The 27,702-nt window shown below is 51.6% G+C and overlaps 12 protein-coding genes across 12 annotated transcripts; 7 read left to right on the forward strand and 5 right to left on the reverse strand.

The window, feature by feature from the left end:
- Positions 1–190: 190 nt before the first annotated feature.
- Positions 191–2,116, forward strand: LRO1 (phospholipid:diacylglycerol acyltransferase; the record flags this gene model as incomplete). Its single annotated transcript, XM_064873746.1, has 1 exon — positions 191–2,116. One exon carries the CDS (start codon positions 191–193, stop codon positions 2,114–2,116), a length of 1,926 nt encoding a protein of 641 aa, XP_064730850.1.
- Positions 2,117–2,869: 753 nt separating this feature from the next.
- On the forward strand, positions 2,870–4,735 carry PMZ80_005327 (uncharacterized protein; the record flags this gene model as incomplete). The annotated part of the gene is made up of 1 exon (XM_064873747.1): positions 2,870–4,735. The coding sequence occupies one exon, from the start codon at positions 2,870–2,872 to the stop codon at positions 4,733–4,735; it is 1,866 nt and encodes a 621-aa protein (XP_064730851.1).
- A 373-nt stretch (positions 4,736–5,108) lies between these two features.
- Positions 5,109–6,493, reverse strand: PMZ80_005328 (uncharacterized protein; the record flags this gene model as incomplete). The annotated part of the gene is made up of 2 exons (XM_064873748.1): positions 5,109–5,665; positions 5,719–6,493. The coding sequence occupies 2 exons, from the start codon at positions 6,491–6,493 to the stop codon at positions 5,109–5,111; spliced, it is 1,332 nt and encodes a 443-aa protein (XP_064730852.1).
- Positions 6,494–7,541: 1,048 nt separating this feature from the next.
- Positions 7,542–10,352, reverse strand: CRP1 (Cruciform DNA binding protein; the record flags this gene model as incomplete). The annotated part of the gene is made up of 2 exons (XM_064873749.1): positions 7,542–10,278; positions 10,330–10,352. 2 exons carry the CDS (start codon positions 10,350–10,352, stop codon positions 7,542–7,544), a joined length of 2,760 nt encoding a protein of 919 aa, XP_064730853.1.
- Positions 10,353–11,373: 1,021 nt separating this feature from the next.
- On the forward strand, positions 11,374–12,600 carry DOM34 (Translation factor pelota; the record flags this gene model as incomplete). The annotated part of the gene is made up of 1 exon (XM_064873750.1): positions 11,374–12,600. The coding sequence occupies one exon, from the start codon at positions 11,374–11,376 to the stop codon at positions 12,598–12,600; it is 1,227 nt and encodes a 408-aa protein (XP_064730854.1).
- Positions 12,601–13,059: 459 nt separating this feature from the next.
- On the forward strand, positions 13,060–14,700 carry PMZ80_005331 (uncharacterized protein; the record flags this gene model as incomplete). Its single annotated transcript, XM_064873751.1, has 1 exon — positions 13,060–14,700. The coding sequence occupies one exon, from the start codon at positions 13,060–13,062 to the stop codon at positions 14,698–14,700; it is 1,641 nt and encodes a 546-aa protein (XP_064730855.1).
- Positions 14,701–15,277: 577 nt separating this feature from the next.
- Positions 15,278–16,062, reverse strand: RPS19A (Protein component of the small (40S) ribosomal subunit; the record flags this gene model as incomplete). The annotated part of the gene is made up of 3 exons (XM_064873752.1): positions 15,278–15,654; positions 15,824–15,887; positions 16,033–16,062. The coding sequence occupies 3 exons, from the start codon at positions 16,060–16,062 to the stop codon at positions 15,278–15,280; spliced, it is 471 nt and encodes a 156-aa protein (XP_064730856.1).
- Positions 16,063–16,673: 611 nt separating this feature from the next.
- On the reverse strand, positions 16,674–17,204 carry PMZ80_005333 (uncharacterized protein; the record flags this gene model as incomplete). The annotated part of the gene is made up of 1 exon (XM_064873753.1): positions 16,674–17,204. One exon carries the CDS (start codon positions 17,202–17,204, stop codon positions 16,674–16,676), a length of 531 nt encoding a protein of 176 aa, XP_064730857.1.
- Positions 17,205–18,827: 1,623 nt separating this feature from the next.
- Positions 18,828–19,754, forward strand: PMZ80_005334 (uncharacterized protein; the record flags this gene model as incomplete). The annotated part of the gene is made up of 1 exon (XM_064873754.1): positions 18,828–19,754. One exon carries the CDS (start codon positions 18,828–18,830, stop codon positions 19,752–19,754), a length of 927 nt encoding a protein of 308 aa, XP_064730858.1.
- A 1,925-nt stretch (positions 19,755–21,679) lies between these two features.
- PMZ80_005335 (uncharacterized protein) lies at positions 21,680–22,743 on the forward strand (the record flags this gene model as incomplete). Its single annotated transcript, XM_064873755.1, has 2 exons — positions 21,680–22,180; positions 22,225–22,743. The coding sequence occupies 2 exons, from the start codon at positions 21,680–21,682 to the stop codon at positions 22,741–22,743; spliced, it is 1,020 nt and encodes a 339-aa protein (XP_064730859.1).
- Positions 22,744–23,291: 548 nt separating this feature from the next.
- On the forward strand, positions 23,292–24,368 carry PMZ80_005336 (uncharacterized protein; the record flags this gene model as incomplete). The annotated part of the gene is made up of 1 exon (XM_064873756.1): positions 23,292–24,368. One exon carries the CDS (start codon positions 23,292–23,294, stop codon positions 24,366–24,368), a length of 1,077 nt encoding a protein of 358 aa, XP_064730860.1.
- Positions 24,369–25,276: 908 nt separating this feature from the next.
- On the reverse strand, positions 25,277–26,183 carry wsc1_1 (Protein SLG1; the record flags this gene model as incomplete). Its single annotated transcript, XM_064873757.1, has 2 exons — positions 25,277–25,321; positions 25,371–26,183. The coding sequence occupies 2 exons, from the start codon at positions 26,181–26,183 to the stop codon at positions 25,277–25,279; spliced, it is 858 nt and encodes a 285-aa protein (XP_064730861.1).
- Between the last annotated feature and the right edge of the window lie 1,519 nt (positions 26,184–27,702).

A 27,702-nucleotide genomic window follows, 5' to 3' on the forward strand; every position in this document is an offset into this window, starting at 1 on the left:
TCACACAAAATGGTCCCGGCATCTTTAGGCATGACGACATGCAACATGTGAAAAGTCTCGCGCGTTGAGCCTCTCTATGCGTAAGGAAATACTGTATCTGTGAAGCAATGCACGAGTACTGCACCCCTGCTTTCGAAGAATAATGCTGGACCTCACTCACGGTAGGCAATGCTCATGAACTGTCGTCGTGATGTCTGAGCTCCGCCGGCGCATGGGGCGCATATTTAGCGACAGCCCCTCTACAAGTCGCGATACCACTCCCGATCCGGATAGAGGCGAGGAGGTCAAGATCATCTCAAAGGAAAAGCTAGAGAAGCTCGTTGCCAGGAAAACAAGTAAAAAGAGATCCGGACTATGGTTTGTGTTGGGCGGCCTGTTAGGTCTGGTGGTAGCACTTTACTTCGCGCAGGCACAAGATGTGATCAAACTAGAAGGACTGTTGGATGTCAACCTGGATAGTCTCCTCGATGTCATACCAGCAGGAGTAATGAAGGACGTCAAGGACCTAAGCAAGGCCGAAAGAGAGGTTGTCAACTATGATTCCTTCGCGGTCGGCCTGCAGTTACAGGCACAAGGAATCAAGGCACATCACCCTGTTATCATGATACCCGGTGTGATCTCGACTGGTCTTGAGTCATGGTCTACGTCGGAAGATGCGAGATCATACTTCAGGAAGAGATTGTGGGGTTCATGGTCAATGATGCGGGCTCTCGTGCTCGACCAGGCTTCGTGGAAGAGGCACATTATGCTTGATAAAACTACGGGACTCGACCCTCCCGGAGTCAAGATACGTGCTGCTCAGGGCTTTGATGCCGCTGACTTCTTCATTACAGGCTATTGGATCTGGAGCAAGATTCTCGAAAATCTTGCGACCATCGGCTACGATCCCACGAATGCTTTTACTGCGGCCTACGACTGGCGATTGACATACATGAATCTCGAGATAAGGGATCAATACTTCACGAGACTGCAGAACTACATCGAAATCGCTAAGAAAACTAGCGGTCACAAGGCAGTCCTGGTATCGCATTCCATGGGCGGTCAAGTACTTTTCTACTTCATGAAGTGGGTAGAACATAAGGACCATGGTGGAGGCGGTCCAAATTGGGTGGAAGAGAACATCGAGGCTTGGATCAACGTGTCCGGCTGCATGCTGGGTGCCGCAAAAGACGTTCCTGCTGTTCTGTCTGGGGAGATGAAGGACACAGCTCAGCTCAATGCTTTTGCCGTTTACGGTCTTGAGAAGTTCTTGTCGAAAGAAGACAGAGCGGAAATCTTTCGCGCAATGCCAGGTCTATCTTCGATGTTACCCAAGGGTGGTGATGCTGTATGGGGCAATTCCACCTGGGCGCCGGACGATATCGCAGCCAACAATTTCACATATGGACCGTTCATCAACTTCAAGCCACCACACAACAGTACCCTGACACCTCGCACAAACTTGACGGTGGCTCAAAGCATAGATTATTTGCTTGAGCATGCTGCGGACTGGTACAGTGACATGATTCGGAATTCTTTCTCACATGGTGTTGCACATACAAAAGCTGAAGTTGAGGCGAACGAGAACAAACCAACAACCTGGCTGAATCCTTTAGAAGCTCGGTTACCTCTGGCACCGAGCATGAAGATATATTGCTTCTATGGCATCGGCAAGCCAACCGAACGAGCATATTTCTACAAGGAAGCGCACCACATGAGCCACCCACTCAAGGACGCCGTAACGAATATTACCATTGACACCTCCTTTACGACAGGGCCACCCCCGTACGGTACTCCACAGGTCGACCATGGGGTGATCTTCGGTGAAGGAGATGGCACTGTTAACCTGTTATCGACAGGTTACATCTGCTCAAAAGGCTGGCGAAACATTACTCGTTACAATCCTGCAGGCGTGAAGATCACGACATACGAAATGCCTCACGAGCCAGATAGATTCAGTCCTCGTGGCGGTCCAAATACCGGAGACCACGTCGACATCCTTGGTCGCAGCAGCCTCAATGACCTCATCCTTCGAGTCGCCGGCGGCAAAGGAGATGAGATTGAGGATCACTACAGTAGCAGGATCTGGGAGATTGCCGACCGCGTCCAGATCTTCAACGAAGAACCGAAAGTTTAGAAAACTCATTCGGATTATGACAATCCTACGAAATCTTTCACGGAGTGGCAACGTCTCAGGTGGAATTACATTGTTAAAATCAGCATAGCGTGGAGTCGGTTGATTATGAAAATCTTATGGCAGGAGATCCCACGATACCCAATTAGACCATGGGAAAGGTTATATATGGTTTACTATCGTAACGAGACAACGACGAGAATGCGGTTGATGGCGGATCCTTGGGAAGGTACGCTGACCGTCATGTGGATCAACTTTGGTTGGTCCTTTAAGACTTTCTGCTGTGCTGTGGTATGCTGGAGGGCGTTCTGTCTCTTCTTGGATGTAGCTCTAAGGGTCGCATTGATGGACTAGAAGCAAATATGGTTGTATGAGTATGAGCCGGCAAGAGCGTACCTACCATGCACGAACAACTTAGGCGAACATCTCCTGCTGTTTGCTTTTGGGTCCTGCTTCCGCAGCTTCTTGATACCGCACTGTGGTCGGCCCAGTACTAAGAGCAACCAGCCTGAATTCCCCTTGTCCCTGAGTTTGTGGAGCTTCAGGCATCAAGGCAGTAACATATTCCAGTGCTACGACCGTGCACGCCCTCCAGTATCTCCTACCCTCCTTCCTCGCCGTTCACCACTGTATGGTAACGAAATTGCCATCGGGTCACACTCTAGTCGACAAGTCTGCCCTGTCATCACATCGTAGGCTCTGACAATGCTAAAGCTACCCTAGGCTGGACACTTCTGACCTTTGATTAAGCTGACAATGCGACTCCATATCCACACCTTCCTGACTTGCCTCCTCACCCTCCTAAATCACACCAACGCCCAACAATCCCAATCCCCACTCACATCACCCAAAGTCCCCTCACCACAACCATACCGCATAGCAATCATCGGCGCCGGCGCAGCAGGCTCCTCAGCAGCCTATCACCTCTCCCAATATGCCAATACCACCCAACATGATCTCCGACCCCTAGACATCACAATCTTCGAATCAACATCCCACATAGGCGGCCGCGCAACAACAGTCAACGCCCTCTCCGACCCACGCTACCCCGTCGAACTCGGCGCCAGCATCTTCGTCAACATCAACCAGATCCTCTTCAACGCAACACGGGACTTCAACCTCCCATCCAACGACCGCATCTACGAAAACACAGGCTCATCCTACGACATCGGCATCTGGGACGGCCAAACCTTCGTCTTCACCCTCCCCAACCGCGATGACACCTCCGGTCTAAAAGGCACCCTAGGCTCCTACTGGGACATCGCCAAACTCCTCTGGAAATACGGCCTCAGTCCCATCCGCCTACGAAATCTCCAACAAACAACGATATCAAAATTCCTCCGTCTCTACTCCGACATCTTCCCCTTCAAGGATCTCACACGTGCCGCATCAGCCGTCGACCTCCTCGACACAACGGGCCAATCCGGCACCCAAATCCTATCCGCAAACGGCATAAGCGAGAAATTCTCCCGCGAAATCATCCAAGCCAGCTCCCGCGTCAACTACGCCCAGAACCTGCACGACTTCCACGGCCTAGAGACTATGGTCTGCATGTCCACCGAGGGCGCGATGTCTATTTCCGGCGGAAACTGGCAGATCTTCGATCGCATGATTAGATCCTCAGGCGCAAAACTAAATCTCAACACGACGATCGCCTGGATTCAGCACAACGAGATGCTGGACATGACTATTCTGCATGATCAAAACCACGGATCATATTATTTCGACACAGTCATTCTCGCGGCTCCGTACAACACCAGCACCGGCAGCAGCTATAGCAAACCGTTCATCTCGCCAGAACCACCACCAATCCAAAAAGTAGACTACGTCTCCCTCCACGTAACCCTCTTCACATCCCCCCACCGTCCCTCCCCATCCTTCTTCAACCTCGATTCCACCGACCCCCAGTCTATCAACTCAATCCCCGACACAATCCTCACGACCCTCCCCGGGCCCCTCGACCCCTTCCCCCTCGGTCGCGGAGAATCAGCAGTAGGCCCAAGTACATTCTGGTCCCTGTCTACACTGCGCGTGCTGCATCCAAGTACAGATGGATTCGAATCTATCCCATCCACGGTCTCATCGGGTCACATCCCACTTGAGAACCTAGAACTAAACACGACGCAATATCTCTACAAAATATTTAGTCCCGCACCACTGAGCGCGAGTTTCATGAGGGAATTATTTGGGTGGGAGGAGGATGACACTTTCAGCGAACATGGCGAGGACAGGGAGGGTGGGAGGAAGAGTGAAGACGGCATCTCAACGCTGCCAAACGACCTAATAAGTTGGAGTTACGAGAAGACATGGAATAGTTATCCCTATCTCCCACCTACGAGGGAATTTGATTGTTTTGATATGTATGGGTGTGGGCGTGAGGATGATGAGGAGAACAGTGAGCAAAGCAGAGGACAGGATAGTAAGAACGAACAGAGCAGGGGACAAGGGTATGAGTACGCTCAGAATGACATGAGCGGACGACTATGGTACACAAGCGGGATGGAACGGTTTATCAGCACGATGGAGACGAGTGCACTTGCGGGGAGGAATGTAGCGCGGTTGATTGTTGATGGGTTGGAGAGGGATGCCAGAGCGAAAGAGATGACAGGAATGGAAGGATGAGTCGAGGTTGACATATATTGAATGAATTCATGCTATCAGTTCCAGGGTACATCAGCATAACAGTACTCCATGCTATACCACTGCAGCTCTAATTCAAGCCCGTAGCTCAGCTCGTCACATCTCGTAATTCATGGTTTCAGCCTCTCAGCTCGCTTCAGCGATATTCATGATTGCCATTCGTCTCTTTCTTGCCCATAATGTGCTTCAAGTTCGTCGCAGTCCGCACCATCGTGTCCCAGGTCCTCTTCTTCTTCTTGGTTCCACCTGCACTTTCACTATCACTCATAAATGGACTCGTAATATCAGCCGAGGTGACAGACAAGAGATCAGAACTCTTTATGTCAGTCCCCTTCTTGAGCTCATGTTCGACCGACTAGGTCACTGTGCTCGTTGAATGGAGTGGGTCAATCCCTGCTTGTCCCTCATACTCTTGCTGTCGCATTGTGCTCTCGACTGGACCGAGCAGACGCTTGAAGCCATCTCTGCCTAATTTGGCTACTTTGCAATCTGTCTTGGCTACCACTGACGCAGCACGTGGCTTGTCGTTAAGCAGAGCCAGCTCACCGAAGTAGTCGCCTCGCTTGTATTCTTTGACTGGATGATCAACGCCTGACTTCCAGGCTTGTGCTTCGCCACTCTCGAGCATGTAAAAGTTGTTGCCTGGCTCTCCTTCGTTGATTATGTTCTGGCCGGTAGTGAACTTGACTGTCTCTAGTGCGTCGGCGATCTTCGACCGTTCGTAAGGTTTGAGCCCAGCGAGCAGTGGTGTGTCCTCGAGGAAACCTTCGTACATCTTTCTTCTCTCCGAAGCATTCGTCATGAGGATCTTTCGGAAAGTTATTCGATCGAGTTGCCATAACTGGGCCTTACCCGTGGACACAACGGTTGCGGCTCGAGGTGCATTGTACATAAGAGCCAACTCACCAAAGCCTGTGAAGGTGTTAGCATTGCGCCATTGGCATGATTTGCTGCTCAAAACTTACTGCCTCCGGTGCTCACACTGGCGACTTTCTTGCCAATATCAGAGCCGATCAGCTGGGCGTCTGACTGAATATAGATGTCGAACTCCCCGTCCTCAACCACATAGAAGTAGTCGCCCTCATCGCCCTGATTGATGACGCGGATGTTAGCCGCAGGAATGGCCTTCTCACTCAATGCATCGAGCACAAGACCAAACGATTCGTCATCCAGACTCGTGAAGAGGAAATTGCTTTGCACAGATGTCTTCAGTCGATCCAGCTGATCTTGTGTTTTCTGGTGTTTTGGTGGTCGCCAGTTGCCAGAGTCGGCGTCAGGTTGCATAGCTTCAGCAGAGACAGATGTCCTTCGGCCCGCTCCGGGAAAGTTGGCAGGTGTATGTTGTGCCGCTTCCGCATCGTCTGTGGCACCACCCTGGCCGCCCATCCAGTTACCGAACAGACCAGCACCTGATCCTCCACCACCAGAAGAGGCACCGAAGGGTGACGAGAAGGGCGAAGCATTGGACTTGAAGTTCGGCTGCGTAGGTGAGCCAAAGGTATCTCTCTCTTCGTCCTCCTCTTGTATAGCATTCTGACTTCGAGCTCGATCGAATGGGCCTCGCCCCGCGGTGTCGGTCATATTGCTGGTTGTACCTGAGCGACTAGTTTCTCGTTCGGACGCGAGTCGGCTATTGAAGTAGTTGGCGCAGTGTTGGATCAGATCTCTGGGTTTGTTTAGTGACAGGTCTTGGATCAGAGCATCAATCTCGTGTTGGTAGGAAGGATCAAGCGACGACATGATGAGTTGGAACGATGTGGGGATAAGTAGATTTGGGTTAAGCTGGGGACAGGTTGTGCCAGCAGCTCCAGTGACTCGCGGTTCACTGCATACAAAGGTTTGGTTGGTTCGCCTGTTGTGGAGGATAGTGCATGGACCTCTTCAGGTGGGGCAAGCTTGATCTGCAGGTGGTGCCTTCTTGAGCTGGATTTGTACTTGTAGCTCCTTGCTCTTAGCAGTCGTGGAGGTGAAGATGAGGTCGACGTGAAGCTATGATGGCCTCGTCAGTTCCTTCAGCCAGCACGCCTATCCGTATAGCTGTTCAACCTGGGAATAACACCTCATTAGCAGACACTCTCACACAATGTTAGAGTACTGTCATATGCAAAGTGGAAACTCAATGCATTGACCATGTCAAAAAGACCCCTCGTGTTTTGTACTGGAATGCTTATGACGTACCGCCGAATTTACTATCAAGAACAAAGAAATCGCGACTTTGAGGACTTACCTTCCTATGTTGCACGTGTAGGTTGATTTGAGTTGTGCACTTCAGTAGCAATAGCTGTTGGATGGAAACAGGTAAGAAGAGCAGCAAAACGTCAAGCAAGCTCACTCTCGACACTCATGCTCAAACCAGCTGGCTTGCGTCGAAAGAAATCAGGTGGTCCAAGCTTCCCATGTCCTTACCAGATCAAGCGGGGTTGGAAAGTTCATTGGCTGCTGCCGTCGATGCTTTTGGGGTGCTTGTCCTGCCTGGGAAGCCCTTGCCGCCGGCCGTGCACACCGCTAGAATTCCATCTTGCTTCTGTCGTCTTCTCGACCATTTCTAGAAGCCTGTTCGTCTTCCAGAAGCTCGCTTGACTTCTCCATAGCACCTCTACAAGATCGATGGAACGAAAACAGTTGATAAGAAGAAATTCAATTCTTGCATTAGTACTATGTACGCCCTCATGCAACGCGAACAACCAGGGATATCTACAAATTCAAGGTATCACGCAATCCTGACTCCAAGCAGTATGCCGGTGCGTCCGACCAGAGCGCAACAGACAGGCATATTCAAAATAACCGCTTAGTCGAAAATCTTCTTGAACATCCGGCTCAGCCTGTTTTTCTTCTTCTTGTCTCCTGTTGCTGTCGATTCTGTCGTGCTCTGAGCTTTCGCGCTGGCTGCCGAGGTAGGTGTGGTGCCTGCTGCAGCTGGACCAGCCACCGTCTTCTTGGGTGTTTCTGGGGTCTTTTCTGCCGCGGAGGACTCTGCTGGTCGTGTCATTGGTGAGGGTTCTCGATCCTCGGCTGAGGTTGGTGCGACATCTTTCGCCTTCGTCTCAGTAACGGCTGGCGTCGCTTGAGTACTCTTTATTACATCTGACGTCGTGTCAGCAGATGTAATTGTTGGTGGCAGTGCTGCAGCTGAGGTGGTCGTGCCTGAGACGGAGGCCACAGACGTAGTTGTGTCGGCAGTAGTCACGTCGTCCACGGGTGCCACTGACGTGGTACCGGCGGAGGTAGGCAGCGTCGAGGTGGTGTCCGCCAAGACTGGCGCAGCCGATGTGGTTGCCCCAGACGTGACGGCATCGTATATGGGCGCCACTGATGTGGTATCAGTCGAAAGGGGCCCACCCGATGTGGCTACAGGAGGCATGGTCACATCATCTGCGGGCGCCGCTGATGTGATGTCAGCCTCGTTCTGAGCCATCATTCTGACTGCTGGCTCCTCAGCAAGTGTAGGTTCTTCTGATATAGTAGGATCTTCTGTTCCATCTGACAGAGCGGCGGCAACCGAAGGAGACACACCCGGCGCCATACCTTCAGCTCGAGGCGGAGCATACTCTGTCGCTGTCGCTTCTGACGTCTCTGCAGGAGCTTTGGTCCTCGGTGCGGAAGGCTCATCGGCAATGGTCGGATCTTCTGTACCATCAGACAACGCAGCAGCTGCTGCTGGCGAGACACCAGGATGCGGGCTGGCGGATCCGAGGCCAGCTGTCGTGTTGGGAACAGGCTCGGTTTTGTCGGTTATGGTCGCCGGCGCAGCCTCTGTCGTAACTGGTGGTTTCTTGCTGTCGTCAATACGTGGGGGCTCCAATTCTTTGTCTTCCTGCCTAGCTGCAAGAGTGGCAGCACCTGCAGCGGCAGCTCCACCGACCGCAGCACCGCCAGCAATCTCGCCAGCAGAGAGACCTTGGTTTTGAGTACTCGTATCTGTATCCGGCACCGGCTCGTTTGCCGTCTCACCGCCGGTCAAGCTATCCACGGTTTCAGCAGCAGTGCTGGAATCACCTTTGGAATCACCTGGTGCTGTTCCAGCTGTAGCTGCAGAAAGTGTTGGTGCTGGTTCACCAGCTGACTCTTCCAGGGGAACTTTAGCTTGCAGCTCTCGTTCCATGGCGCTTTTCTCTGCGACTGCCGAAGTCTCGGTGGCGGCCTCTGGCGAAGCATGAGCTTTTGCAATAGACTCTTCCACTGGTTGCGGCACGCTCGTGGCGAGACCGTAGTAGCTTGTCTGGGCCCTTGCAGCGGAGGCAGGCTCGCCAGTGGCTTGAGTCTCAGGCACCTTCTGTAACAGTTCTTTCTCCAATGCTGACTTTTCAGCAACAGTCTCATCGTCGACCACGCCGGTATCTCGGTTCTTTTCGAGAGGAACCTGCGAGGCAAGATCAGCAGTCGTAGTGCCAGGGCCTGAAGAGGTCATGAATGGTGTAGCGCTCGCCTCTTTGGATGGCTGTGGTGCTTCTGGTGCCGATGGCTCAACGACTTGTGCCTCTCTCTTCGGCTCTAACGGAACCTTCGACGCTAGATATGCGGTGGTTGTGCCTGGCCGTGACGAGTTCATGAACGGACCTGTATCCATCGTATCGGTCTTCTCGCCACCCATGGGCAGGGATGATTCAGGAATCAAGTTTTTGGCGGTCTCCTTGGGCTTCGAGAGCGCATTTCCAATGGTAGCCCCAACGCCTGCGACAGCAGCACCAGCCGTGCCAAAAGCGCCGGCCTTTTCATAGTCCTCTTTCGACGTGGTCACAGAGCTCTGAGTGTTGTCATGTCCACTCGCTGGGAGAGGGTTAACGCTGACCTGTTCCTCACCTGGGCCTTCCGAACCAACATTCTCGTAGTCCTCCTTAGACGTGGTAACAGAGCTTTGGGTATTGTCGTGTCCTGTTGCAGGCAGTGGATTGACGCTGACCTTCTCATCGTCTGCGCCTTCCGAACCAACTTTGTCGTAGTCCTCCTTCGAGCTTGAGGCGTTACGGCCTATATCAGCGTTGATTGGTAGGACCCCAAAAGCACCGCTAGCCACTCCCTCACCACCAGCATTCTCATAATCTTCTTTCGAGGTTGTAACGGAACTTTGAGTATTTTGATGACCTGTGGCCGGTATTGGCGCTACGCTGAAAGAGCTCGGCTCGTTAGCGGGAGTTTCTGGGAAAGCTCCTGGGACATCGTTGTCCACTTCTTCCGGTGTAGCGCCCTTGTCTTCTGGCTGAGAGGCGGAGGCACCATCGTTCTGAGGCAGGCTCCGCGTGGTAGGCTTCTGCTCGGTAGATGAGGTTCCAGCAGCACCAGAACCACTCTTTTTGATTTCATGTGGCAACAGAACATTGTTCACGTTGTAGTGGCCATCGTCTTCTTTTGGAGCATTGTCATCCACTATCCACTGATCATCGACCACGAATTTGTAGTAGATCTTCTCATCAGCGTTCGACAGCTGAACCTCCTTCTCGAACCCACCCTCGACCTTGTCCAGCTTCTCTGACTTTCCCCAATCGTCGAAGGTACCGGTGACGTAGACATTGTCAGCCGGGTAAGGCCTGTCTCGTTGTTAGCAATGAAGAGTCTTCTGCGCATCGACCTATTCTCACCATCGAAACAGGAAAGAACCCATTTTGTAGAATTGCTAGAGCTGGTATGAGCGCACAGCTGATAGCTGGACAGTTCGCGCCCGGAAATGAAGACGCGCTGTGGTGAACTTCTCCACAGATGTGGTCAATGCTTATCCTGGTAGAGATTGGGGAGCTATGAGTAGATAAGATTGTCTCTGTAACTGCGTATAGCTGCGCAGAGAAACAAGGAGCGAATGCGCAAGAAGTCCGTACAGGCACAAAGATACAAAGACGCGACAGGCGACAGTGATTAGAATTGTGGATGATGTATGACTATGGAGCAGAGCGGAAAAGAGAAGGCGGGAGAAGAGGATTCTGCAGGTGCTCTCAGCTGGTGGGTTCGTTTGGATGGAACCAACGCAATCTAACTTACAGAAGCTTCGTCTCGAATTCAGGCGCTGCCGCTTGCATTATTCGGAGCTTTAGAGCTTACGCTATCAACAATAATTGTGGCGGCTGCGCAAGCTAGATCTCTGGCTTAGCAATTGCTATTAGTATTCGAAGCAATCATGTCCGGACGAGCTCAGCTATAAGCGACAGAGCTGCACGGTTGCACCTTGCTTCGTCCGAGACGAAGGAAGCTCAGGACCAGGCAAGCTCGACACCTCGATGAACTTTTGGGACCCTTCCAGCTCAATGCTGCTCCCACAGATACCAGTCGAGCAGCAGCTTTCGTACATTCTAACCATGAGCTGCAACATCAAACACGCGTTGAGCTCACTTGAAAGGTTTCATGGGCCGCACCTGCACATCGTGACAACCCCACACAGTGAGGAAATGCATGGCTTTGCGTGACGGCCGCTTCACGATCCAGGCTCACAATTCATCGTGAAGAAGTCGCGACGTCGGTGTGAGCCTCAGGCAGACACTTTCGAATTAAAGTAAATCAGGTATATCATGATCAGCTCACTGGCAGTAAGTATTAATACGACTATGTTACACATATTGCGACCACGCTGAAAGCCAGCTGACCATTGACTACACCATCTGCCACTGAGAGATCACCAGGCATCCTTTACAGCTATGCGTCTCGTCAAGCGCAATATCAACAGTGATGGCTCGGGCGCCGTGACATTATGCCCAGAGGAACCAGAAGACATGTGGCATGCGTACAACCTTGTCCTGGTAGGCGACTTCCTCACAGCATCTGCCATACGTCGAGTGACCAACGAATCTGCCGCGACAGGTTCAACATCCTCGCAAAGGGTGCATACAAATCTCACCATCAAGGTAAAGTCGCTCGATTTTGATCCACAAGCTGGGCAGTTACATGTCTCTGGTCAGATAGCGCGAGAGAACAAACATGCCAAAATCGGCCAACACCATACCCTGGACTTGGAACTCAACCGCAACTTCACTATTGAGAAGGTTGTAGAAGGCAAGGATGGTGGGGCAGGGTGGGATAGTGTTTCCCAGACACAATTGATGGAAGCCATTGATCCCAACAAAAGCACCGAAGCCGTTGCAGTCGTGATGCAGGAGGGCCTGGGCAACATATGCTTTTTGACCTCTCACCAAACGATTCTGAAACAGAGGGTCGAAGCTAATGTCCCTCGAAAGCGAACAGGTGCTGGACGAAGTGCAGATCATGATAAAGGCTTACAGAAATTCTACAACACTGTCTTGGATACTCTTCTCCGTCAACTCGAAAGTCTGCTCGAGAACAAGGACAGCTCGTCGAACTTTCCAATTCTGCTAGCTAGCCCTGGCTTTGTTGCGCAGGGCTTCCTTAAACACATCAATGAGACTGCAGCATCTAAAGGTGATAAGCTTCTGCAGGAGCTGGTGAAGAGGAAAGCATTCGTAGTAGTGCACAGTAGCTCAGGTCACCTGCACAGTCTCAACGAGGTGTTAAACAGCCCTGAGGTCAGAGCACGTCTGCAAAACACCCAGTATGCGAGAGAAACAGCTGTGATGGACGACTTCTTCACTCTGTTACGGAGGGATGACGGCAGAGCATGGTATGGACCAAAAGAGGTCGAGGAAGCCGTAGACAAGGGAGCGGTAGGTCGAGGAGGCGGTATACTGCTTATCAACAACGCCCTATTTCGCAGTCAAGAAGTTGCTACAAGAAGACGATGGGTATCGCTGGTGGACCGTGTACGAGACATCGAAGGAGGTGAGGTCAGAATACTGAGCAGTGATCATGAAAGTGGAAGACGATTAGATGGTCTAGGCGGGATCGCTGCCATCCTGACTTTTCCAATTGAAGACATGGACGATCTGGACGACGAGGATGCAGAACAGTGACCGCTAGCGGTAGGACTGACGTTCTCAAGGCGTATACAGATCACATGCTTTCTTCGCGTCGCCTGCACCTGTACTGCAGTCACAGCTGACTTCAATGGACAAGTGACAGTGACTTCGGTCTACATTGAGTATCGCCTGAGCCGCACAATACCAACCTCCTTATTCATGCTTTCAGATGAATATGATTGTGTCTGTAACGATTGTCTTGCGTTTACACCACCCTTTTGTAGTCTAGTCGGTTTCAAGACGTCCACGTCCTGTCCAGATCACCTCTCGTACAGATTTGTCCAAGTATCGCCTGGATCCAACAATATCCTCAGCAGTAGCAGGACAACTCGTGAGTAGAGAAATCATTCCTACTACCGTAGGCACGATTTGCAGGGTCCGCTGCCTCCAAAAGTCGCCTGCCTAGCGCCGGAAACTGACGCAATCCGTCCCCAAGCAACGGCCCCAGTCAAGATGGCCGTAAACATGCAGACCAACTCTACCATCTCTATTCAGCCAACCAACATGCGCAAAAGAAAGCGCGGCTACGGCGAATATGTCGACGAAGACACCGGCGAAATCACAATAGTCCAGACAACAAAGCAAGCAAAGCGCAACCACCAGAAGTCCGGAAAATGGTACAAAGAACCAACAGAACAGGAAATCCGAGCATGGGAGCGAGAGGAAGCAAAGCAGGCCACTGCTGAGCGAGTCACTCGTCGCGAAGAGAACAAGAAGCTGAACGCTGCGAAACGGGCTGAGCAGGAGGCTAAGGAGCAGGAAGCGAAGAGGCGTATGTTCGAAGCGGGCAAGATCACATTCACGCAGACCCTTGCGAAGAAGGATGAGGATCAGCTAAATCTACACTCGTGGTTTGGTGGTCGGCCTCAACAGCCGAAGTCGAAGAAGCCGGTGCTGAAGGCAATCGAGTACAATGCGAACAAAGATCTCTCAGAGGACAAAGAGGACAATGCGAACGGCAGGGCCGAACACAGGCTCACCAAGCTCGTGAGGAGCCTGTCACACGAATCTATTGACGATCGTGACATCGAGGCAGATAGGGAGTTCTTCGAAGAGAACAAAACGACCACTACTTACAAGGACAACACAAGAGCCATGGCAGATCCGCAACCCAAGGATACAACCATGGATCAAGCTGTCGATCTAGACCAAGCCGAGCTCGATCTACTCAACTCATCCCAGGACTTTGACATCGCAGAAGATAGTGACGCCGATACCGAAGTCCTTGACCCTGAACCGGAGCAGGTCGAGCAAGACTCCTACAACGCCTTCAAGGTGCCACCACTCCCCGAGCCAAAACGGCTACCATTCTCGCCCGTCTCACAGTCTGAGCTCAATGTTAGAGCCACACAGGCCCTGCAAGTCAGCAGCTTCAAGGGTCGACTAGCAAAAGCAGACATCACAACCACATCCAGCACCCAAGCAGTTAGAGATATCCTCTCCGGTCTTTCAACGCAAGATCTAGCCCTCGATCTCGAAGATGACGATCTCGACAAGGAGAATGATGAGCCCGAGACAGAGCTGTCAGCTGACAAGTTAGGCTCTCCTGTCAAGAAGTCTTCCCCATTAAAGCAGGTCGAGACTATGAAGCCAATCCCTCAAACCCAGTCCTTCACATCCATAAACGACTCATTCGACTACGACGATATGTTCGCCGAACTCGACCACAACAACAACCCTTCCGAAGACGACGCCACCGAACCCGAAGACTTCGATGACGGCGATCTAGACGACGACTTCCTCTCCAAACTCCCACTTACGCAGATGGTCTCTTCCGCGCGAACACCAGCACCAGTCTCCATCCCTTCCACCTTGACGAAACCAGAGCCCAAATCAGCACCGACCAAGCCAATCAAAGAACCCTTCCAAAAATACGATAGTTTCGCAGTCGAAGGTCTAGATGACGACGATCTCCTCGAGGGGTTGGAGGAGTATGAGCGCTCTCAGAACAAGGCACTTACACCAGCTACACTCCCTAGGAAGAAGAGGGTTCTACCTTGGGAGAAGGAGGGTTGGAAGGCTGGTATTACTGGGGCTGTAGAGGGAGATGAGGGACAAAGTGAAAGGGGGCCGCAGGATACGGAGGTGCTATGACCGCTTGGGCAGCGCTGCACTGGTTTGATGGGTACAGCTTCCTGTGAGGAGTTTTGGTTTGGTATGGGTTTTGCATGGCGATCGAGCCGGTTGGCTACAGGAGGCACGATGGTTTCCTTATACTGCCTTGGGGAGATTGTTTGTTACATTGGCATGATTGGATATGGATATGGATATGCGTTACGATTTGATGATTTACAATTGCATGAGATACCCCGGATGGAATACAATAGAGTTTTGCTTTACAAACGTACACACACTTCTATAGCAGAGCATGAATTGGATATGTGCTTGAAGTCTTGAATTGTTTTGATTTGGTTGACTAGCATTGATTGATTTATGCCAGTGTCATTTCGAGTACAGTGTATACTCTTGAGCAGTGGGTCTGCTCTCTCTTCTTGTCATGTGTATCGAAAACCACCACCTTCTGCTCCCACAGCAGCGGTGAACCCGGCATAACCATATAGCCATAGCAATTTCTCATCACAACGTGCCTCTCAAGCAATCATCATGCCACACACACCATCTTCAGATCCAGAAATCGAACAACTCGCAAGCATCATCACTGACTCAATGCTTACTCATCATCCTCATCCTCATCCTCCTCAACAGCAGTCATAGCAATCCGATCCAAATCTCTCTGTCCCGCCTGCGTAATCCGTCGACCCCCCTTCCCACCCGCATCCTCCGTATCCTCATCAATCCTCTCCACAATCCCGATCTTCTCGAGCGCCTGCAGCACCTTCCGATCTACGGATCTCGAGGCATCACAGTGGTGCATGGGCTTGCTGCCTCTGTTCTTGGTTGAACCGTGGACCTTGGCGAGTCGGCCGACACCGACGGATTTGCGGAGGTAGACGTGGCGGGCGACGGCTGCGGCGCGGACGTAGAACCAGTCTTGGGATTGCGGGGGGAGTTCGTTGCTGTGGGAGGTCTTTACGGTGTCGACCCAGCCTGGGGGCGTGTTAGTGATGTGCTTTGCGTGGAGAGTGTAGCGAAGATCTGGACGAAGACGACGGCGCATATGTATGTATCTATGTATACATGCTGTGTGGAACATGCATGCGTACATACATGAATGCAGCCATTATCTTGTCCTTCTCTTTATGCTCGGATTACTGACCTGGGATTTGCAGCTTGCCTTGTCTCTTCAAGAAATCGGCATATGCAGTGATGAATTTTTGAGCCTGGTGATATCCTGGTCAGCCTGCTGTTCTGCAGTGCACCTCACGAGCATGTTCTTCTGGTGTATGTATTTATGGTTTTCTGGTCCTCCTCTTGTTTTGCGGGTTGCGCACTTTGCGCTCGATGGTATAGTGGGTGGTGACTTACATCGACATCTCGGACGGTAACGCCTGGCATGATTGCGGTTGGTGAGATTGAATCTCGAGGGCAATCAAGTGTGTATGTAGAGGTTGGTTGAGGTATCGAGGTGGTGGGTGTAGTGAGCGTTGGTGGTTTGCGATCAAGCTGCGCGAGAGGCTGCCGCAGACAATTTCGAGAATGTGAGAATGCCAAGACGCTAGAGCTATTTCCCTTTATGTGCTATACTGACTTGGATGCCTGAATATTTCAGGCAACACATTCATGTGAAACGTTCACTTTGGCGGAGTTCACTGAGTGATGTTATAGCCATGGATGGTAAAGCCCATATACTCTAGCAAGACGGAGGTGTGCTATGGAAGACCAATACTTAGATATGGGGAGACATCATTCTTGATCATCGCTCCCACATGACGCGCACGTATCTCGCGAACACGAACAGATTCAGGGATGAATAGGCTCTCATTAATTTACTTATCAGGACGATAATGGACACCCAGATGATGTGTGGCATAACACCGACTAGCCAAAGGCGTCAACGAGATCTGTAAGGAATACCTCTGTTCAAATCGATCACAGATCAGTTCCCACTCACTACTGCTACGCAACCACGCTTAAAGGAATTACTACTGATATCTCTCCTGGAACTGCTAAGGCGTATCATCATCAAATTCAAAGTCAAGCCCCTCCTCCTGGTACTTATCTGGAACAGGAGACTCCGATCTAGCAAGAGCAGCCTTCAACCGACGCTCCTCCCAGGCCTTCATCCGCTTCTTTGCCTCCTCTTCCTCCGCGACCAACAATACCCCCAGAACCCTTTCCACCTCCTTATACGTATCTTCCCACTCTGTCCCCTGACCTTTCCTATCCGCGTCAGGCAGATTCTGATCCCACGGTCCCTGCCCCGCAAGCCAAGCCGTATGCCCAAAATACCTCCTGAGATCCTGCACATTCACAGCCTGCAGGACAGCCTGCCTTGTAGCGTCCGTAGCTAGAGCACCCCAGAATATCTCGTCACCATATTCCTCGCGCGAGAGGGTACAAGCCGGACAAGGATTCTGAAAGCTTGGAGGGGTTTGTTGACGCGGAAGATGTTGATGCAGTGTCTGTGGGTTGTTCTTGAGCAGTCTGGGCAGGGGCGTTCGTGGATGGGTTTGGTGGTGTCGAGACAGAGGTAGCATGGGCGGGGCGGTGGTGCTGTCATGAGTACTGGGGCTGGGGATTGAGGTGATGGTAGGAAGCACAAGAGGGCAGGGTGTCCCGCTGTAAGCTGAGACTTTGGTGGTTTATGTGGACTGACCTTCTAGGCATTGCTTGCGAGAGGACCAATCGATATGGTCAAACCGCTTGAATCATGAACGGAAGCAACATCTGACAAACAGCAGGAATGGTAGCCGAGCAGTGCTGAGCATGACTTTAGCTCCTGAGAAGAGTAATGACCTCAATCTGAGGGATCAACATCTAAGAATTGCACGCAGGAATGCTAGAAAGAATGGCAAAGATCGATTGAGGTTGAGATGGTCATCTATCGAGCCGACTAGTACGGAGCAAGGGCTTTCGGCCACTTCTGGACAGCTGATGGCAGGTACAGAGTGTCTAGTCAGGCTGACTCGTGAACAACGTAAACTTGATGCTTAGCTACTAATATTGCAAGGAGAGCACAACATGAGCAATGCTTGTGGCAAGGTACCAACCTCTGTCACATCGCTAAGTGCCATCGCAAGCAGCCATCGTACAGTTCTAGCCCTTCATCGACGACCAGATGGGGACGACGGTCGTCTTTGCCTATACATTCGCAGTCGAGCTTGCATGAAAGGGCTGTTCAACGGAGAGGAATGGTATGATGAGGTGTCAGTGGCTTGGGCGATTGTTTGCTGCGTGGTTGAGGCTGCCTGCGGTTGAGGAGCCGGTTGAGGAGCCGGTTGAGCAGCCGGTTGAGCATCAGGCTGCGCTTCAGGGGGCATTCCAGACTGTGGTTCTGAACTCTGCTGAGTCTTTACTTGCGAGGACGATGAATCCAGATCCGGAACGGAAGTTTCTGTCTGATGTTGATCATCTGAATGATCCTGCCTTGCTTGACCATCCTGCTGCTCCTGTTCGTTGGTGTCGGCGTCTGTGACCATGATCCAACCGCCTTCAGCATCTTCGATTTCTTGCTTATCATTTGGCGCATCACACTTCTTCTCTGGCGTTTTCGTTATGGCTTAAACTGGTGAAATCAACGAGGTAAGAGCGAGCGAGCGAAGCCCAGCGGAAGAAGAATAGGTGAAGAGGTGCCATTGCTGCTCTACAAGATCAACCACGGTTATATGCGTCGTATTCACCCCGGCGTTCCAATCGGTTGTCGATTGCGCGACTGTCAAACTCCTCACGCTTTGTATACTTGATGTTTGAGGAGCACACAACATTGAGAGTTCAGGATGGTGCTCCCTAGGATTCCAGATTGAACAACTCATGGGACGTTTGGTCGGTCGTCTGATCTGAACGTTGTCAGGCAACAGGGCGAGGTCCAATACCACAAGCCCATACATCAATTCTGTTCCATGGAGTTCGTCCTTCTCGAAGCGCAGAATACTGATCCTGTGGACTCAGAACAATCACCTGTCAGCGTGTCACTTGCGATCGTATCACCACCATGAGAGGCCCCAATGCCGTGCCTGCCTGCTTGCTTGCCTGCCACGCAAGCAAAGCTCAAGACAATCACTCCGTGACATGATAGCTTCAGACACTCTCCTTCATCCTCCATCCCTCCTCCACTCTTCCACCCTTGGCAACATTGCCTAGACGCCCTCCCCGACAGCACCATGTCAATCCCATCAAACTCCCTCTGCATCCTCTGCCTAGACCCCCACCTCCCAACCCCCACCCCCTGCAGCGGCTGCTCCCGCTTCATCCACACAGCATGCCGGAACCTCTTCCACATAAACCACCCAAGTCCACCCTTCATCAAGACCAATCCATGTCTGATCTGCGTACTCCCTCGCAACACTACAGACATCTGGGGTGCCCTCGCGACAAAGGCGCAACGAGCAGCTGCAATCCGACAACACCCCTCAGCACGGAGCGTCCAGGATGCATTTCCGGCGATTGCGCTGGCGCGGCCCTGGCAAGCACAACCACAGCCACGTGCCCAGAACCCATATCCATACGCCCCGGCCATCGAACACGGCGGTACATACGTGCAGTCAATGCGAACCACGCAACAACAAGCCCACCCGAGCGATCAATCACGTCTCCAGAACTCCCTCCTCAATTCACCCTTCACTCCCGCCGCTGCCGCTGCTGTGCCTCAACAACAACCATCATCACCTGACACGGCGGTACGCAGAGGCCTTCCAGATCTCCTGCAGATTGACGCTGTTGTCGTCCCTGCCGATCCAAAGGACGATGATGTCGAGGAATATGACGTGGATATACGAGCTGGTCCTCCACCATCTGCACAACAACAGCAGGCTCAACAAGAAGTAATTGACCTTACCGAGGATGACGAAGATGAGGACCCAGTCCAGCAGAAGAACCAGCACTCTGCGCGGCCTAGACTTTCTAACCCGCATGTCACAGCGGACACCGCCACGATCCCGCCTCAACGAAGACCCGAACGACAGTGTAATGCTTGCAAGTACTCCCGACCCCCGTTGGCAAACCCTTGCGATGGAGAGCGACCGCCGTGCTCGAACTGTCGAGCGAGGTTTCGGTATTGGAGGATGAATTGTGTGTATGATGAGCCTTGATGGATGTGTAGTGTGGTATAGTCGTCCCGCTTTGTTTTGTGTATTGAGACAAACATGGCTGATGGCACTATTGGGGGGGTGTTGTGATGCTGTGCAACTGCAGGCGAGCTTCAAGTCTTCGCTGGGATTTTCATTTGTGCAGCAGTACATGGTGACCAACTCTAGACGTTGCAGATAGAAATTGACATCTGTCTTGACGAATAGCCACTAGCTTCCTCAATTGCTTGCAAGCATGTCTGATACGGTGCCCTTCCGCCGTGGTCTTTTGCTGAAGCAACGGATGTGACTTGCTGATTATGGTGGATGGCAAAGCTTATGGTCATGCCAATTGACTTTGTCAACAGAACCATCAGCAGCAGTAGTTGCCCATAGCTATCCCTTTCTGCTTTCTGTCCTATGCTCCTTAATATTCACCCAAACTCCCAGAATGCCAACGATAGCTCCGGTCCGCTGCCATCTCTGCTCCAACCCGCGAAATCAGCACGACCTCGACTGGTGTGGATGGTGCCAAAGGTACAGCCACGACGACTGCTGGAGAGATGCAATGGATGATATCCTCACAACACGAAAAGGCAGGGGCGCCCTGCCTTCTACCTGCAAGGGCTGCAACATGATACTTGACAGTCGGGCCGCTATGGACGCTGCTGCGGCTGCTGAAAGGGGACTGTTAGCAGCAACGCAACCAGAGCGAGTGTTTCCGCAGCTGGATCCGCATTTGACTCTGGCTGATCCGTTTGTATGGCGGCCGACGTTGTCGCTGGGTCCTAAATCTCGCGCTGCGACTGTCGCCAGTAGCGAGGTTATTGACATAACGCAAGATGATAGTCAGTCGGAACATTCAGCTGATCAGACAAATCGACGGCATGCCCCCATGAACTCAAGAGCTGCTGGCTCTCGACCGGTCACCCCAGCTAATCGTCCGTCAATTTTTACATATTCTGGCGCGGCAGTCGCAGGCAACAGGACGCAGCGCAGTGACTCGTCCGACAGTCTAGCCGCAGCAACGGCACGAAGGCTACAACCAGAACCCGAACCACAGCAGAACGAGCAGCAGCCACAACCTCAACAGCCATCAACCCGTCCGTGCTCATTTTGCATCCGCAGACCACCAACGCCACCATGTGACGGGGGTCAACCGTGTCAGAACTGTGAGCGCGGAGCTGAGTTGTTTCCGCCTGGGTTCCTCAAGTGTGTGTATCCAGATGATCCACCGCAAAACTCCTAGGATACAGACTTCCACTGCGATTATTTCGCATGCTCTACTCAAACACTCAACCATCAAAGACCAGGCCTGATTGAAGAAGCATTGATGTAATATGACGGCGGTGTCGACAACGGAAGACGGAATTGATAAAGGGGTCCTGCTTGGCGCTCTTGTCTTAGCGTTGAGTAGAGTTCGAAAGGAGCGTTCCATGCGTTCCTCGCAAGTCCCGAGTTTCGTATTCTTGGTGTACATATTCGAATCGGAGGACAAGATTGTATGGGAGGAAATGGGTAACGCATGTTATACAGCATGTGGATGTCGCCGAGAAAACGGTCCTTCAACAGGCCATTGCTCCCTCTGTTGTGCTTGCCATCGATACAGTTGCTGTAACTCGTCGATCTCCCAATGCATACATTGGATTTGCGGCAGCTGCTGTAGCAAGCGAGGCAACGAACATAGCGTTATTCGATCATTGCGATTGTGACTAGCCGCTGATGTCGATCAACATTTGTGATGGGTAGCAAGCTTACTGTCCACCCTCGCTCCTCTATCGAATTAAGGAATGTTTGCTCGACCATCAGGAGATGCTTGTCATGTCTGAAGCTTGTGGATTGCGTGTCTGCTGTCAAGCCGTTCGGGTAGCTGCTCCCTATATCAAGGTGTTATGCTTCCCAGATCTCATCGTGCATTTCACGTTTCGTCAACAGGCTCTCGAAACACCATGAAGGATTATACCGATCCAAGTCTTGAGGCGAAAGGTGATGCAAAATTCAGAGCAGAGCGAGAGGAAGACACCAGGGGTAGCACCAGTTCGAACCCTCCTCCTGCCACCTATGCACTTTCCTTGGTCCCAACTCCTTCTACCTACCTACCTTCACGAATCCCAGAAACATTGTCACAATTCGTCGGGAAATGCCTGACCTGCCACATCGGTATGCTCGAATGCGATAAGGCCATGCCAATATGCACTTCTTGTAGCATCATTCGACAGACTGAGCCTGAGCACAAATGCACGTACTTTGAGAAGCATGTCAACCAAGAGCGCCGACCGGATCCTCTTCCGTTAACAATAAGAGGCCCAGCTCCACGACGCATACATGCAGAGATATCGCCTCCAATAGTGGAGAAGGCAGGAAGTGAAGAAAACGTAAACGCATCTCAAAAGATCAACCGGCTTCCGAGCGTCGATGCACAATATGTGCCTGGCAAGGGATTCTCTGTGGTGATAAGAGACCATGTGCACAGTGCTGCTATTATAGAGCAAAGTATCTGAACATCCCATGCCTCGATTCAGCCAAGGACGCACTTACAGCGGCTGATGGCGGGAAGATGACTGCATATAACCGTGATACTGTTATGCCTCTTCAGCAGCGCCGAGCAGAAGATCAAACCGCTGAGCGACTGCAGCAATTGGCGCAGCAGACTGTGATAGTCCGAGGACAACTGCGGGAGGATCCAACAGTTCCAGAAGCTGAAGACCTGGATGTCGACTCTGCTAATCAAACATCTTTCCGATATGCCAAAGGCGAGGAGTCAAGGCCGCTCCCGTCCTTCCGTCGACCACCAGGAAAGGCTGGCCGTATATTGATTGACAGGAGATTTGCCTTCCGTGCAGGGCGATCGCAGGACTTAGAGAAGTATGCCATAGACGTCGACAACCCAGACAGTGAGGACGACACTCTGTTCGACGGTACCTCCATCGGTGATCCAGTCAATAGGCCAAGGCAGAATGATGAGAGTCGTAGCGCCGGTACGGATACGTGCCCAGAGGACGCAGAATTGTGAACGTCGGCTCGTCGCACGAGACACAACGACTTTGGGAAATCGGCGAAGGGATAAGTCGTGAACATCGAACCGAGAATTGCAAGTTACTATCTAGGAGATTCAAACCACCAGCCCGTTATGTGGGCCATCCACATGGGCTTCGAAGAAGTAAAGACATGGTCACCTGTTGTGCGCTAAACAGTCGTCTGCGTAGCATTGAAGCCGTAGGTAGAAGTCCTTTCATTATCGGCAGCGACCTTGTTCAATTGCCGTCGAGTTCGTCTGCAAGAAGTGCGAAATCATTTCGGCCGATCAAAGCCGCAGGAATGATCGAGCATCCCAACAGGTACCTGCTTGAACGTAGGAGCCAAGCCTTCTTCACCTTCACTCTCACCTTCAATGCTGCTCAAGGTGATAGAACTTCGAAGCCAGAAGCAGATCGAAGCCATACGAAGCCCACAGCAGGCTCATCATTGATCATGTCACTTCAGCCTTCCTTCTGAAGACTGCTTTCGCTTTCCATCACTAGCCAAGCACAACTCTGAGACCATCTTCACTGCCATCCAAGCATGACCTCTTCAGAATTTGGTAAGCTCAACCTCAACAACGGTTTTCCAACTCTGGGTACAAACGCATCCGCAGCGATGCCATCACCTAGCAGTCCCACGAAGATCGGGTTCAATGGTGAGAGTGTCTGTGTCACCTGCAAGTCGGCCATTAATATCCGAGAGGGTGAGCTGTGCGAGTCCTGCAATGGATTGTTCCATGCCAAGTGCTGGGATTTTGGCTTTGGTGCAGCGTTACAGCGAGAGAAGGACCCGACCAGAAAAATGACCTGCAGAAATTGTCGAAGCAGCCTTGACAAGCTCAGTACTGAACACTTGAAGCCTGTCGAAGGGAACGTCTTTGGAGAGGGGCAGCAAGAAGTGCACGCTTTCGGTAGAGCAACAGGTCTTGGTAGTTTTGGTGTAGCCACACCACGAGCTCAGACGAGGCAGCCAGCACAGACGAGAGAAGAAAAAGAACAACTTCCACAACCTATGCCTGCGAACGGCGATCTGCGAAGATCAACTCGACAACCAGTCACGAACCAAGCAGACCTCAACATCGACCGCGGCCTCATTCACTCAGACCACTGGTGTAAACTCCAATACGATCCTACCTTCCACTTCGACACCGACTATGCCGAAAACGAGGAGCCCATCGAGCCACACTTCGCTATTGGAGACACTGTGAAGATCCTCGGCCTTTCGAAAGACAGTCCTGATTGTGGAAGGCAGTTTAAGATAGTCGATCGACGATACGAGGAAGGTGACAAGGATAGCGACAGCGACGACGACGGGGACGATTCGAGCCGAAGAGAAGGTGCAGCTGATTGTGAGATGGCCGATGAGGATGGCGTCGATGAGATACGTGGAGGTTGGTATTATCGACTGAACGCGGTACCCGGTAAGAAAGACCGTGGTATGGCCGCTCTCTCTTTTTGGCACGAAAGTCAAGTAGAGCTCGACATTGGCGGTGCAGATGAAGATGAAGACGAGATAATCCTCGACGACGACCAAAGACGAAGCCTGCGACAAGCTCTCGGGGCGGAAGGTGATCGAGAAGGATTCATTGAGAGCGCCGGATTACTGTTCGTGGATTGATTGTGACATGGTCAAATGGTCTCATCGTGAGGAGCGTCGATGCGGATAGCTGTTTGATGGTTGATGATTGATGAAGAGAGATAAGAGTTTCTTCTGGGGCGGCTCATTGGCGACACGGTGTGATGATAATGGTTCGTGTTGGCTCACGAACGTAATGGTATGGACGGTTCGTGTCAGAGATAGTCGAGTCCAGAGGAAAGTGTTTCATACCGCATCGTCATCGTGTTGACATGAGGGAGGCAGTCGACGATCGCTACTGCCATGTATAAGATCAAGCATGTGAACGACGAAAATGGCAGGCGCCACTAATAGAAAAATGTTCTCATATTGCTTGAGAGTGGTATGATGATACAATATTTACCACGAGGCCCTATGACATCCTGCGTGACCACGAAGCTTCGCTTCAACCACGTGTAATGAATGTCGCTTATGATGGTAAGCACCTCTTCTAGCTCATTGTGATCCGGATAGTTATCCTGATTTGCCATGCTAAACAAGGCACCGAGCAACGTCCCTCCCTAGACACGGGTATACCCAGCATCATTCCCTCCTCGAGCTAGCTCTTCATACAGCTTTCGTGAGATATCCCGTCGCCTTTCTATATTGACCTGAACTTGGTTCATGTGTAAAGTCGCTCAAGCACCAACGCCATTGCCATGCAGAAAGAAAATGAAACAGGGTTTGTGGAGATCGTGGACTGTGAGATATGGAGATGAGGAGACAGACCACATCGAATATGGTGGTCTCGACGGGAGGGTCAGTCGAGATATTGACCAGGATAGTGCATAACATGATCGTGATTCTAATGATATTTGTGACGGTGGTTTCATTCGCTATTGATACCATCAAGATTGACTGCTGCTGCATTTTGACGTGGGCTGCAATGGATGGCTCTCTGCTGGATCATCCTATGCTACAGAATTCAGCGAACCTCGATTGTCGGGATTCCGGACCTGATGAGAATTAGCAGCTTTCTGAACGGGAAAAATCAGTGTTTCTTACCTGTAATATCCGCCTCGAAAAGTCTCTCTCGTCGGCGATACTGCCAATGCTTTCTCTCCTGTAAGATGAAGCAACGCTTGGATCTAGTCTTGCATCTGACTTGGCGTCGGATCCCCTAGAGCCGACGAAGGAGTTGACGGCTGCTTGTGCCTTGTGCTCTTCCTCGATCTCCTTCCTACGTCTCTGCTTCATGAAGAAGATAGCGCCACCTGCTATAGCAGCAATCGCCAAGACACCAACGACCACACCGACTGCAATGCCAATCTTGTTAGGGCCGTCATCACCACTACTACTCGTTGAGCTTTCCGCAGGCGCTGGGCTAGTTGAGGCAGTGATGATGACTGTTGCTTGAGCGCTTGTGGCAGATGCTGCGGTTGAGCTGGGTGCAGCGGCACTGGAAGTTGTTGAGTTAGGCGCATGCTTAACGTCTCCAGTCAATCCTGTAAGATAGACTTGCCAGTAGCCAAGGCCACCGCACATCTCATCGCCATAGCCCTGGCAAGGTGAGTCGCATTTCGACTTATCGACTTCCTGGTCTTCTGGAGGAAGTAGTTGCCCACAGTAACACGTCGAGCCTCCTGTGATAGCCATGACGGCTTGTCCTTCATTTCCACATGCTGCCTGGCAACTACCGCTTGTCTGGAAAGTATTTGTGTCATGTTGTGTTAGAGGGTCGGGCTCGGAAACACACGCGAGTGTCTGGATCGCCCCAGCTGCGACGGTAAGTGAGGGTGGCTCCTGTGCAAGTGTCCTGCTAACGAACAGCCCTATTATCGAGGCCTGCAAGGCGGTGTAGAATATCGATGTTTTCATCTTGGGATGTGTTTATGTGTAGTTGACCAAAGGTCGTGTAGTGTGGAGATGTGAGGTCGTCAGTCAACAACTGATGTCGTGGTTGTGGTGCTCAGGTGGGTGACTCTTGAACTTCCAAATTAAGGACGTGCTCGAACAGTGACAAGGTGAATTGTCTGGCTGGGACAAAGCGTCGCAAGGCGGTGGAATTGTTTGCCAAGTTGGGTGACGCTGCTGAGTCGTTTGTTAGGCCAGGGTCGACTACTTCTTTGTCTGCCTATTCTCGCAACTCTTACTCTTCTGGCCAGCAGAAAGCAGAAATCGATATGAAGAAGGGTGCAAGAATGCTTCGACGTGTTCTTCGCTCTTGGAATGTTCGGAAGGCTTTTTGTGTAACAGTGTTTCAGATAGGATCGGTTCGTATCGGAACGTGATCGAAGCGTGCAGACAAGGTCGTGGTTACGTGGTTGCTTTCTGAAGGAAGGACGTAGGGTGAATAGGTACTGTCGGTAACAAGTGTTTGAATGAATGTGTGCCTGAAGAGACGACAAGTGTAGAACGAGAGACGAGAATGGTGTATGGAGACTGCGCAGGAGGGAGGTTTCTAATCGGTATGGAGTGCAAAGGAGGAAGCGAGGAAGGGGATGGTGCACTTCTGGCCAAGGTGCAGGTGCAGGCTTGAAGGAAGAGCTTCGGCGAGTCGCAGGGCAAGCAGCGTAACCTCTTGGCAGATCCGTCACTGCGTTGGTCCTGCGAAAGCGAGGATTCTGTCAGGGCTCTTCTGCTCGATGGCCAGCGAAATAAGCGACTCCAACCTACGACCAGGGCGGCTGGAGCTAAGGAGAGACAAAGGAACGCACTTGCTCACTTGTTCACGCCTCACAAGCCACCAGAAGTCCACATTCGGGAATTGGCTGGAGCACTACAATAGCTTAACCAACTATCTAGCCAATCGAGCACTGGAAACTTGTGCTTAAAGCACTGGTACCTGGCTAGATAACCACTAAATTCCAACTGGGGAGGCTGCTTCGTTGTGTTTGGGCCAACTGATATGCTATGTAACTCGAAGACACATCGTATGACTTGCTACAGATATGCGTCGCTGGCTCCGAATCTATCTCTACTTTCGAACTGCATGATGGAAGGTCATTATTCTATCAATTCGAGCTACTTTCTGGAAAGCGAAAAGAGATTCGATAATCAGAAGCAAAAGGAAGCTGACGTGCTAGGTCTTGAGTTTTGTACCTGCATTAGCATCCACTGCCTTGCCCTGGAACTCTCGTGATTCGCTCGGCCGTTAGACTGGAGTTTCAGGCGTCTCATGGCGTTTGACGGCGCACGCTCGCCTCAAGCCATGAAGTTTATGTTTGCTTCCAGAGCGATACGGATGCTGACAATTTGCTTGATTCATCCGCGTAGAACATCGCTTGGCTGCAAAGATGCATCACCCTGCAGACCTTGTGAAACACGCGTTGCTGCGCCTGATGCTTCTTTACGCCATCATGCCACAAGTGCGAACTGTTGAAACCGTCGACACATG

The sequence above is a fragment of the Knufia obscura genome (genome assembly GCF_036327395.1).
Source record: "Knufia obscura strain CCFEE 5817 isolate CBS 148926 chromosome Unknown scaffold_5, whole genome shotgun sequence".
Lineage (NCBI taxonomy): Eukaryota > Fungi > Ascomycota > Eurotiomycetes > Chaetothyriales > Trichomeriaceae > Knufia > Knufia obscura.